This window comes from Scatophagus argus, chromosome 1 (genome assembly GCF_020382885.2).
Source record: "Scatophagus argus isolate fScaArg1 chromosome 1, fScaArg1.pri, whole genome shotgun sequence".
NCBI classification, from domain to species: domain Eukaryota; kingdom Metazoa; phylum Chordata; class Actinopteri; family Scatophagidae; genus Scatophagus; species Scatophagus argus.
The window spans coordinates 4,505,381-4,517,447 of NC_058493.1; the positions used below are offsets into that span (position 1 = coordinate 4,505,381).

Here is a 12,067-nt window from a genome sequence, read left to right on the forward strand (position 1 = left end):
ATTGTGAAGCACAGATGTCTGCGTCTTGGCCCAGATACATCATACTGTCTGAATACAGCATAGCAACAAGGCGACTGATCAAAGAGTATAGAAAAGAGGAATGGAAAAAAGAGAAAGAGATCAAGGACTGTAGAGACACAGACAGAGGAAAAAAGTAGAAAACAATAAAAGAAGGGGAATCACAGAGGGGGGATAGGAAAGAGATAAATAGACATAGCAGAGTGTCGTAAACCAACAACAGAAAAAGAGAAAGACGAAGGTCAGTTGATGATGCAGGATGAAAAAAAGTACGACTTCCTTTTACTTAATTCAGCTAAAGAATTTGGCGATATCCTCTTAACATTAGTGTAAGGACATTACATTATACATTACATTAACATGTACTCTACAGTCTGTTAAAGCATTACAATAACGCTCACTCCTGGTCTTCCAGTTTTTTATAAAAAAAAAAAAAAAAATTCCAGCCATCTCACTGTATGTACTTTCCTGACTGTAAATATTGTAATTCCCTTTCTAATTCTATACTTGTATTTTGTGTTCGTACCTTCTGCCAACACAATTTCCTTGAATGTGTAAACATACGTAGCAATAAAACTAATTCTGATTCCGAATCTGAATCTGATTCTTAAATACACTTCAAACCTTTTTGATACTGTCCAGTGAGTCACAGTTTTTACCCAGCAGGGTTGGGGTCTTTAAGAGTGTGTTTGGTGCCGACTACATGAAGGGGATAATATGATGGGGGAATTTCTAACTTGGCACCAAAAAAACACAAGTAATGAGATAGGAATTCATCCGCACTTCCAATATTAGGGCAAGTAAAGAAGACAACATGTCCCTAATCAACTGTTCAAATTTCAGCACAGTCCAAAGGTGAATATTAATAAACAGTATTTTCTCTCCTTCTCTGTATCATTTTTTCTTACATATTGAAGTGATACTGAGATTTGGGCCAACAGTTTTAGATAGTGTTCAGTTCTGTTAAGAAAGTCATTTAACTGTTTAATGATGGTAAACAACAGTTAACAGAATGCATTTTTTTCCCCCAAATACTGAGTATTCCTGTAAAATAACATGATTTCTTCATGCAAATATTTTTTTTTTCCTTTGAAGAAATAACATTTAAGAGTCAACCATTTCCTTTTGCTTGTGGTTTGGCCCAAGAATCCATCATTTGAAAATCCAGCCCAACTTGTTCCCACTGGTGTTTCATGGTTTATAGATCGGCTGAAGAGAGATCAGTTTCAAAAGATCCAGAAAGGTCGCACAAAGGGGCATATCTACAGCTCGGTCCTGCCATCAACTTCTATTCATAGCATCACAACAGTCAGGCCCTGCAGGTTGCAAAAGATCTTAACATACTGATATTTCCTGTAGGTGGAGGCTGCCAGAAAATGCTCTGTTTCATATTTCAGCATATTTTAGCAGCTTTGACAATTCAGCTGGGAGAACCAACTTCCTGCATAAGCTTTCCCAGGAGAATAAACCGAGTTCAGAGATTACTGTAATCATACATGAAGAGCAAGTTCTATGCTCTGTTTAAATTATCACAACATTTCAGAATGAAAAATAGACATAAAATGCACTTCTGCCATGCAGATGATGGTGGTGGTGGACTTGTCCAATATTTGATCAGTTTTTCCCACTCGACCCATACAACAACTGTAACTTATTTCATTTTAAACAAGTGATTGTTTATATCATATCCAAGTACTACCCTCTAGTGGTTAATTTATGTACATGTACTGGAAACTCCAAAATACCTTCCTAACATAGCCCTCACCTTTGACAACTATACACAATATGTCATGGAAAATAAAATATAACTTTCATTTCATTCAGACTACACAGTAGACAGTTCTTCAAGCAACAGTTTGCTTGCAGTAGCAAAGGTAAACTGTCACATCTTGTGCTAGAAATGTCTGCTTTGGTTCAAGGTACTTCACTCTTTTGAATAATTTGATATTGTATGTTGATTAGTATGTATACCGTAGATTAAGATGGTCTGATTTCCTCTAAACATTTCTGTACTAAATTGAAACACTTAGAATTATTTATATACACAAAAGTTTGGGATGGGGCTGTTTGCAGGGGTTGAGCTCAGCCTCTTTCTTCCAGTGAAGGGAAATCTTAATGCTTCAGCATACCAAGACATTTTGGACAATGCTATGCTTCAACTTTTCTATTCCAGAAAGCAACTTCCATAAAGACATGGTTGGATGAGTTTGGTGTGGAAGAACCTGACTGGCCCACACAGAGTCCTGACCTCAGCCCCATCATACACCATTAGGATGAACTGAATCGAATTTCCCCATAGGGATGAATAAAGTATGTATCTATCTAACTGGAACAGAAGGCTTTTCATTCAACATGTCTGACTTCACAAATGTTCTACTGCATGAATGGACAAAAATTCCCACAGAAACACAAAGTCTTGTGGAAAGCCTTCCAAAAAGAGTGGAAGCTGCTATAGCTGCAAAGCTGTCTGTGTATTTAGAATGCGATACCAGTAAAGTCCATGTTGGTGTAATGGTCACATGTCCAAATACTTTTGTCTGTTTTTGTATGACTTTGTAGATAAGATTTACCAAATTTTACCTGCTCTCCTAATGGCAAATCAGCTTTGTTAGTGCTTACAATACTCACTCATTACACAAAGTGCTACATGTCTCAAGAACTTCTGTTCAACATTCTGTGCAAAATTAAATTGTTCTTTTTATTGACCGGCTACCCAGAATTGAAGGGCAAAAAAGATGGAACAATATTGCCTTTTTCAGACATTCATTTCTGTAGGTTACAGACAAGACACAACCATCGGCTGATTTCAAGCGAGTGACTTTAAATTAAATTTTTGTTGTCTGTAAAATGCAGGAAACAACAGTGAAACAATACTGACGTCTGTAACTGTCTTTATGCATTTATGAATTATAATACCGTAACGTAGACATCTCCTACAAAAACTCTGGATGCACAGGCCAGTGTTTGGACATACAAATGAGATCATACCGACAGCTCTTTCGTAATGTTTCCAGTTTACTTTTTGCTCTGACTTAACCATTCAACCACAGCAGAACTCGTCAGATGCTGGTGGCTCCAGTTAGTATTGTCCAATCAAAGACGAGTTCATTTTCCCCGACCCGCCCCTGCCTGAATACCATTGGTTTAATTTTAATACGTAGTGGCGTTATGGGCGGAGCCTCAGACAGTAGGGTGACTTTTCTCCAGCTGTTACATGATTAGCGGCACCTGAAGCAGGAGGTAAAGCGACAGTTGCTGGCTGTGTCTCTGTCTGCCTGGCAGTGCAGTTACATACGGGTGAGTGAGCTTCAGTAGATTAGTGCATCTGTAGCACGATTATTATCCGGTATAAACCGTGTTTTACATTCACGGATGTCCAACGTGTCGACATGCTATTTAAGAGGCATCGCTCAGGATGCAAAGAATATTTACTCACGGTTGATGTTATTGAAGGTAATTCACGGTAATTTAGCATCAGTGTAAATCACGTGCTAGAGACATCACGTTGTGTAATTGAGTTTACTGAACATGCACTCAGAAAAGACTGAAATGTGTCGATTTTGTTATGCAACGGTGGGTTGGTCCCCTCCCTCCAGCTTAGTCCCTCCATCCGTGGGACTGAGCTGCTGAAGAAAACATGCTAAACATGCACAGAACATGAACATGCAAATTAGCACTTAGTAGCTCGTTAGTTCTGTTGTTCCCGTAGCTTTAGTGTGCTCACTTGTGTATGTGTGTCTTACAGAAAACTAAATTGTATACCACAGCTGAATAAATCCGGTTGCATCATGGGCCTGCTCCACTTGTTAGCTTTATCAAGCCGACCTCCGCTCTCGGCCCTGTTTGTTATCTCCAAGGACGCGCACTTTAAATCCCTCAATTAATCCATTATCTGTTCATAAAAGTTTCTCTTGTGGAGCTAAACTACAGCTAAGCTTTGACCTGTGGTAACACTTAAACTTTTTAGAATTTGTTAAAAGAGGGCACTCATAGAGACACACAATCTATGAGAAAATGTGCTATTCTTTATTCTTCTTTTTAATTATTATTATTCTGCATCTGTTACTTAGACATTTGGTGAATACCACTGTATGTTGCACTATCTGAAAAGAAATGTTGTAGTGTACAAAGTACAATGGGCCGCCACACCACTGATCTTGATAACCTGACCTTTCTCCAGAAATGAAAGGTGCAGTGGCCATGGAGGCCACCAGAAGACGAACCCAGCACAGTGCCAATGGGAAATCATCTGAACAGACGGCACAGCCGGCTCAGTGGGGAAGAGCATGGTGAGTTCATATTACCAGTGCAGTGTCCATTCAAAATGTGCTGTGCTCTGATATTGATAGTTGCAGCTTTCTCAGAAACCACTCATCAAAGCTAGTTCACGCTCACGGTTACTGTGTCAGGGTATCAAAACATTTAAAATTCAAATTAACTGGTGCCTTTTAGGGTGGGTTAACCCCAGCCCTATGTGGCTCTGGCTGTAACTAGGGCTTAACCAAATCAAAATGAGAACATATTGCATTGATGTCGTCTCTACTGAAGGTGCTTTCAGCATGTATGGCAGAAATCAGGAAAGATCATTTTATCGTGCTATCATTACATTATGTTTATCCCATTTCTCACTAGTTGCTTCTGTGTTGCAGTATTGCGCGTAAAATTATCTTTCACTTGAAGTTTGTATTTAGTCTTACACACAAGAGATTTAGTGTATACAGTATGTTCTTAGTAGGGGTCAACTTGTATCTAAATGTACAGAAGGTTAAAGTCCCAGGTTATGAAGGGAACATGTGAACTTGACAAGCACAGATGAACGTAATAAGCTTCATTAAAGGACTCTCATATTGAGCAAGCTGATTCACTGAGACAGCTGAAAGCGCTACGCCTGTGCTGAAATGTTCACTGTAACACTGTGTCTACATAGGAGGCTTAGCGAGTGTGAGCAAGTGTGTTAGCAGAGCGGCAGCAGCCTCTCCGCTTCATTTGTATCTAGGCATGATGCCCTCTGGCACAGTGCTGAGTGGAGGCCACCGGTGTTTTGACAACCCTCCACACCCTAACAAACGATCTCTGTTGTGACATGGAAGAGTGTGTGTAGATAAGCTGCATACACACTGTAAGGAAGTCCTCTACTGTGCAGCATGTAGTGACTAGTCTTAGCTATATGCAGGATGGAATCACTTTTGTATGAAATGCATGAATTAAAAAGGCTGAAAGACTGCAGGTCCCGGGAAGAAATCTGTTACACTGAGTTAATTTTCAATTAACAGTATGACCTCACACCGTATACATTTAGAGAAATACAAGGTGTGAGTTCAAGTGGATCATTTGTTCTCAACCACAGCTTGATTATCTGACTCATCCTCAGGGAGGTGGACTGGTTTTCCCTGATTTCCGTGCTTGGCCTCCTTTGCTTTGCCCCTTTCATTGTCTTCTACTTTGTGATGGCCTGTGACCAGTACCAGTGCTCCCTGAGCCAGCCTGTGTTTGAGCTGTTCAGTGGCAAGACCACGCTGCTCACCATCTGGAACCGGACAGCAACCTTCACCTGGTCAGCTGCCAAGATATATGCCATCTGGGTGACCTTCCAGGTAAAAATACTAAGTATAAAATACCTAATAATATCTTCAGCTCTTGGAAAATGTCAGCAAGTTACAAGCTGTGCTGTCCCTTAGGTGTTCCTGTATATGTGTGTTCCTGATGTCGTTCATAAGTTTATTCCTGGCTATCTCGGTGGAGTTCAGGGCGGAGCACGAACTCCTGCTGGTAATTAACACAAGCACACACATCAATCCACAACATTTGTTCAACTGAAGTATGACAACAGTCTGACTCGATGCTTTTGGAGAGATTGACAACAAAACGTTTGATTCCTGTTTAATTTTTTTAACATTCATCATCAAACCAGCATGTAGATGTTATCTCTTCAAATCCTGTGTTGTTTCCACATTCATTCTGTAGGCCTGATCAACAAGTATGAGATCAATGGGCTGCAGTGTTGGCTCATCACTCATGCTCTGTGGTTTGCCAATGCCTATTATTTCCACTGGTTTTCTCCCACCATCATCTTCGACAACTGGATCCCCCTGATGTGGTGTGCTAACATCCTGGGCTATGCTGTGTCCACCTTTGCTTTCATAAAGGCCTACCTATTCCCCACAAACTCTGAAGACTGGTGAGTGGTGATAAAATATGCGACGGGGTGACAAGTCAAGATTTCTACAACAGAAACATTTTCTGTGTCTACACAGTGCCACAGTGCACGTACACAGTGCGCTTTCAGGCCGACTAGTTATGTACTAGATATAAGTCCACAAACATCAACGTGTCTCCCTTGATCCGACAGCAAGTTCACTGGGAACGTCTTCTATGACTACATGATGGGCATTGAGTTCAACCCACGCATCGGCAAGTGGTTTGACTTCAAGCTTTTCTTCAATGGCCGACCCGGCATTATAGCCTGGACTCTCATCAATCTGTCTTACATGGCCAAGCAGCAGGAACTGTACGGCCATGTCACCAACTCCATGATCCTTGTAAACGTATTGCAGGTATGGTCTAATAAGGATGGATTTTAATGGATGGATGGATATCTGTTGATTGGTGTGTGCTGATTGTGTGGAAGCAGTAGTGCTGCAAAATGGAAACATACCAAGAGATATTAGAAATTGTCAGTTATGTGAAACTCAGTTGCCTCATTTTGGCATTGATTCTTCAACCTTCATCATGTATAACCTCATAATTCTCATCTGTAGGCTGTATGTTGCATGCTGTTTAGCATTTTTCACCTAAATAAGTTTTCTTATAATCCCAAGATCAATATTTGCGCCTTTTCTCAGTCAACAGGTTCATCTGTGTTAAATATTATTTGTGTGCAGCACATAGTTACTGTAAAGTGGTTCAGTCGGGGCTGCACGATGTGTAAAATGGGTGTGTGGATTGGACTTTGTTCAGTCTGTCCCTGCCAGCTAATGCTAGCTAGCCAGTTGTCTGCAGTTACTGGGCTGCTGACCTTTCAACACAAATAGTGGAGATTAATTAGTAAGCAGACTTTCGGTTTCTGTCATGTCTGTGTTCAAAATAATCACTGAAGTGGATCTGCTCCATGGGATGGCACAGTTTTGTTTTATTTTTTTTAAATATTTATAAGTGGTGAAGCTTTTTTAATATTATTGGAGATCAGTGCTGATATCCAACCTTATTAAAGATTACTGTTTATGTTCAGTCTTTGACTTTATTAAATGTTTTCTGAAGCTTCTGAAGTCTTTTTTTAAACAGTGCTCCATGAGTCCATGATAATAACTGTAACATTGTGTTTTATTGTAGGCCATTTATGTGTTGGATTTCTTCTGGAATGAGGCGTGGTACCTGAAGACCATTGATATCTGCCATGACCACTTTGGATGGTATCTGGGCTGGGGTGACTGTGTGTGGCTGCCCTACCTCTACACACTGCAGGTTGTACATATACGAGAATCATAATTTTATTATTCCATGCACATTATAATTGAATATACATGGTTATCTTTGCAAGTAACACATTATTAGAATTAGTGAAACAGCAAAAATACACTGGATTATGCTGTAGATTTCAGAACATTGGTATGTAAGGAGGATTGGGTACAAATGTCAGAAGCGTCATTATTCAACTCCGTTATTCTACACGTTACAACATATAATATTTAACGCCAGCCAGTAACGGCCTTAACGCAGGTTTGCTGTCGTTTGGGATGGCAAAGATGTGTCAATATTTAGAAAAGACAATTGTGAATAGAAATTTAAGCAAAGAATAAATGGGAGTTACAGTGCAGGGCTCACAACTAACTTTTTTCACCACCTTCCCGAAACTCATAAAGGTGAGCGCGTGTGATGTGTGTGATGCTAATTGTCTCAAAATGCTACAAAACTACACTTTTTCATCAGTCTTCAACAGTCTGTCAACACACACACACACACACACACACACACACACAGTATTAACTATACTGTTGATATGAAATGGTCTCACAAGTGGTCTCTGTTATCAGAACAAAGCATAGAGGAATGTCACAATGCAAAACTGTCTATTGAAGTCAAATCTTGTGTACACATTTTCTTTCTAGTTAAGCTTTAAAACTGAAGCACCTTAATGAAGCTAAATTTAAAAAAAAAAAAAAAAAAAATAGGAAGTGTGAGTGTATGCTACAGTCCAGCATGGACATGTAAATAATAGATTCATTTAACCAACACTAAGTGTAAATGTGCTTTGGCTCTTCAGGGTCTGTACCTGGTGTACCATCCAGTCCAGCTCTTGAACTCCCATGCCCTGGCTGTCCTGTTGCTTGGCCTTGTTGGGTATTACATCTTTCGCTCCACCAACCACCAGAAGGACTTGTTCCGAAGCACTGAGGGCTCCTGCTCCATCTGGGGCCGGAAGCCAACGTACATCGAGTGCTCGTACCGCTCCACTGATGGCGGCGTCCACCGCAGCAAGCTCCTGACATCAGGTTTCTGGGGTGTGGCGCGGCACTTCAACTACACCGGTGACCTGATGGGGTCCCTGGCCTACTGTGCTGCCTGTGGCTTCGGCCACATGCTCCCATACTTCTACATCGTTTACATGACCATTCTGCTGGTCCATCGCTGTGTGCGCGATGAGCACCGCTGCAGCAGCAAGTATGGCAAGGACTGGAAACGCTACACAGATGCTGTGCCTTACCGCCTAATTCCTTGGGTGTTTTAGAGAGGAGGATAGATACAGGAATTATGAAATTGGGATAAGGTAGCAAGATAAATATGAGGTAGGTGTAGGGGTATGTGTGTGTGTGCGTGCATGTGTTTTATACATCTCAAGAATACAACACACCAATTTGTATGTGTTTCTAGAGCACGTATAGACTGCTGCGCACGTGTATATGCAGGCAGCTTTCAGTTTATTGCTTTAAGTCTGTGCTGCGGTGAAGGCAGTTTGATGCACAAGTCTGCTGCTTTCCCTATGCTGGAACCTTTTAACATAGCCGACACATTTTTAAGCACAGTACATTATGTCTTTGACTAAACAACTTGGAACACCTCAGTTCTATAGTGGAGTGCCGTCTATGACTGCACAATGCAATGACATTCCCATAATGCAGCAGTGAATGGGTTATCTGGTAACTTAATTAATTTAGCAGCTTGATAGTCATTTATCAAGAAAAATACTACTTGGTTTCTCAATTATGAGAATATGACATTTTTCTGTTTCATTGTAAATTTGACACATTGGGGTGTTTTGTCTATTACTCTGAAAAATAAGCAATTTAATGGCACTTAACCATTTTGTGGTAGGGTCTATTCATTATCTTTGGCATATTTGGCATTAAATCAGAATTACAGAGTAAATGTGAATGGAAAAACTGATACATGTATTAATCGATATTGACTTTCATCTGTTGTTGCTGCTGTATTGGCTTATTGGACCAAATGTAATTATTTGCTCCAGTGAGGAGACCCACTTCCCTAAAAAGTTTTGTCCTCGTTTTATAAAGGTTGTCCGAGAGCTCAGATTTATTCAGTGTCATTTTCAAGTTTTGAAGGACTTGAGGTTGTCTAATTTGTAATAGCAAGGAACAGCGCTTTCTGATGTTCATTTAGTTTGTACAACATTTTTAAACTTAACCAGTACATGTTAGCATCATTGTATTTGCTTTGTGTTAAAGCAACTTGTTGCCTCAGAGTTTAGCCATGTGTAAACTCTGTGCTGATAGAATTATTTTTCTATGTATAACCATCACATTTTTTGTTTGTTTTTATTTCCTTATACCAGGACTGCCTTTCATAAATTAGCAAAATAAACATACAATTTTGCTCTGACTTTTTTTTTTTATTTTGATCTGCCTACAGCACTTCTTCTGAATTTAACACAAGTTGCATTTTCTGTTCTTGTGATAGTCTCTCATTTTAATGATAAGCCAGGATAATAATAATAACAACTGTTATTATGCGTATCATATTGCTAAGTAAGTAAGCTACAGCACCATTCAAAAACAAAGTAGCAGATCCAGAACTTTATCTGTCTGAGATCCCCAGGCAGGAGATTCCACAGCTATATTGCCCAAAGAGCAAAACTAGAAGGATCCTAAGTGAATCAGTGATTTTTGAAAATCCAAATATGTTTGTGAAAGTGACGGTAAAAGTTATTAACACAAGAGTATCAATAGGATATAACATATTTTCAGCTCACACCACTGTGCCCTTGCTGTCATTTTTTACGTTCAACACTTGGGGGCAGCAGAAGACAGCCAATCCCAATGGTCAGATAAAGAGCTGTGTTTGTATTGTAGTGGGTTTATCTGAAAGCATGGATTCTGTATAATTATTCAGGCAGGAGTGAGTGTGTAGAATCTAGGCACACCAAACAAAAGTAATATTATTTACATTAGTTGCAACTACAGGTAACCTTCTTAGGCAAAGCAAATGACTACCTCTCACTCAGCAGTAGTTTATATAACAAAGGAAAATAAAACCATTCAGATGAGTAAGTGGTGACTGAAGAAAAGTTTCAACACCTAAAAAAGATGCACTGAACAACATCACAGTGAAAATATACATTTCAGCCAATGAACATCATGCAGTATGATCAAAAGCTGCATAGCTTCTAAATTGACCGTGTGGTGAGATTTTTTTTCTCAGTTTCTGTTTCTAAGGCCAAAAATGTTTGATTCTCAAAAATTTCAATCTCAGTTTTTAAGCTAACATGGATGAGAAGTTCTTGAAGTGATCAGGAATAAAAAGGAAATGACTGACTTTACTGATGAAGATCAAGTGATATGATTGAAAGCTATAGCACAATTGTTATGGACTTACGTAGTAAGACTGTCAGGGATTAATGGATGATTTTTTTTTTTTTTTTTTTTTTTTCAAATTAACAATGTTGCCATCTTGTTATCACATCCCAAATACATTTTAAGGTTGATCATAGACAAGACATTGCCATTGCCATATGCCATGTAAGCACCGGCCTACTCCCTGAACCTAACCATCAATAGGTCTCCTGTCAGTGTAATGATACAAGTTACAGATGTAAATCAGTTATGATAATGGAAGACTTATTGATTCCCCTTGCCTTTGTTCAAAGCTAATGCAATATGCACCAGATTCATTGCATTGCATTACATCGAACCAAATTACCGTTCATTCTTTTTTTAAGGTTAATTGATTCTCAAATTATCCCTGAATTCAAGGACATGTTGCGGGAGACTGAAGGGGCTCCACTGTATGCTTCACTCATAACCCACTTCACAAATAGCTCTCTGTGAAAGAGATGGAAATCTGAAGAAAGGGATGATCTTTTGTGACGACACTAAAAGCTAGACTATTGAATTTGTGAGCAGGGATCATGCAACCATCCATATAAATATTCAATGTGCACAATAAAGATATTGTGGAAGCCCTCTTTCGCAGCCACACATTCATCTGCAATGAGGGGCAGGTGGGGGTCACAGAGAAATTCATAGCCGTAGGAGAGTGGGGAGTTTGAATGAGTGGCAGAGAAAATGAGAGGCAAAGACAGAGGGAGTAATAGAAAGTAATGTATAGAAAGCACAATGGGATTTTTGGAGTGTCATTCTTAAGCCAAAGTTGGCTTGATTTCCCTGTGGGCCAAATTATTTTTTATTGGAACTTTGGGGGGTAAGAGCCTTGTGGGTGAGAGCCGCAAGCCAGGAGGAAAGGGGCACCTCTGAGGGAGGAAAGCACATGATTTGTCAGCAAATTGCGGGCACCGACAATTCACATGTACCATAAAGTACAGCAGACCTCTAAAGAGCATTCCAGGCTGCGGTGGACTTAATAATCACGTTGTGGTGGGTGAGGTTAGGTAGACAGGCTGCTTGTGATTGGTGGCAGAGGAGCTATTCCAGCCATTATAATGTTGACTTCTTGTGTTTGGGTTTGGCGGTTACATTTATTGCAGGTGTCTTTGTCTCATTTTTTCATTTCAACACCCTAGCAGCAAAATAAAGTTACTCAAGCCTTTTTTTTCCTTAGTCACACAAGGCTCTAGGGATGGCAATGTCTATCTGTCAGT

The 12,067-nt window shown here is 39.9% G+C and overlaps 1 protein-coding gene across 2 annotated transcripts; it reads left to right on the forward strand.

Moving 5' to 3' along the window:
* The first annotated feature begins 3,172 nt into the window (after positions 1 to 3,172).
* On the forward strand, positions 3,173 to 9,852 carry dhcr7 (7-dehydrocholesterol reductase). Of its 2 annotated transcripts, none has more exons than XM_046397820.1 (8): positions 3,173 to 3,315; positions 4,199 to 4,307; positions 5,390 to 5,612; positions 5,697 to 5,787; positions 5,983 to 6,196; positions 6,368 to 6,572; positions 7,348 to 7,479; positions 8,279 to 9,852. In XM_046397820.1, exons 2-8 carry the CDS (start codon positions 4,201 to 4,203, stop codon positions 8,741 to 8,743), a joined length of 1,437 nt encoding a protein of 478 aa, XP_046253776.1. In that variant the 5' UTR covers positions 3,173 to 3,315; positions 4,199 to 4,200; the 3' UTR covers positions 8,744 to 9,852. The 2 variants fall into 2 exon arrangements, with proteins under 2 accessions (XP_046253776.1, XP_046253688.1); XM_046397732.1 differs by lacking the exon at positions 3,173 to 3,315 and adding an exon at positions 3,342 to 3,471.
* The last annotated feature ends 2,215 nt before the right edge of the window (positions 9,853 to 12,067 follow it).

What these genes read in the sequence shown, in the direction of transcription:
- dhcr7 (XM_046397732.1), top strand. Translation starts at nt 3,408, where the DNA reads ATGCTATTTAAGAGGCATCGCTCAGGATGCAAAGAATATTTACTCACG. An exon ending in CCATCTGGGTGACCTTCCAG is followed by an intron (nt 5,613 to 5,696) that starts GTAAAAATACTA and finishes GCTGTCCCTTAG; the next exon opens with GTGTTCCTGTATATGTGTGT. An exon ending in CCTACCTCTACACACTGCAG is followed by an intron (nt 7,480 to 8,278) that starts GTTGTACATATA and finishes TTGGCTCTTCAG; the next exon opens with GGTCTGTACCTGGTGTACCA.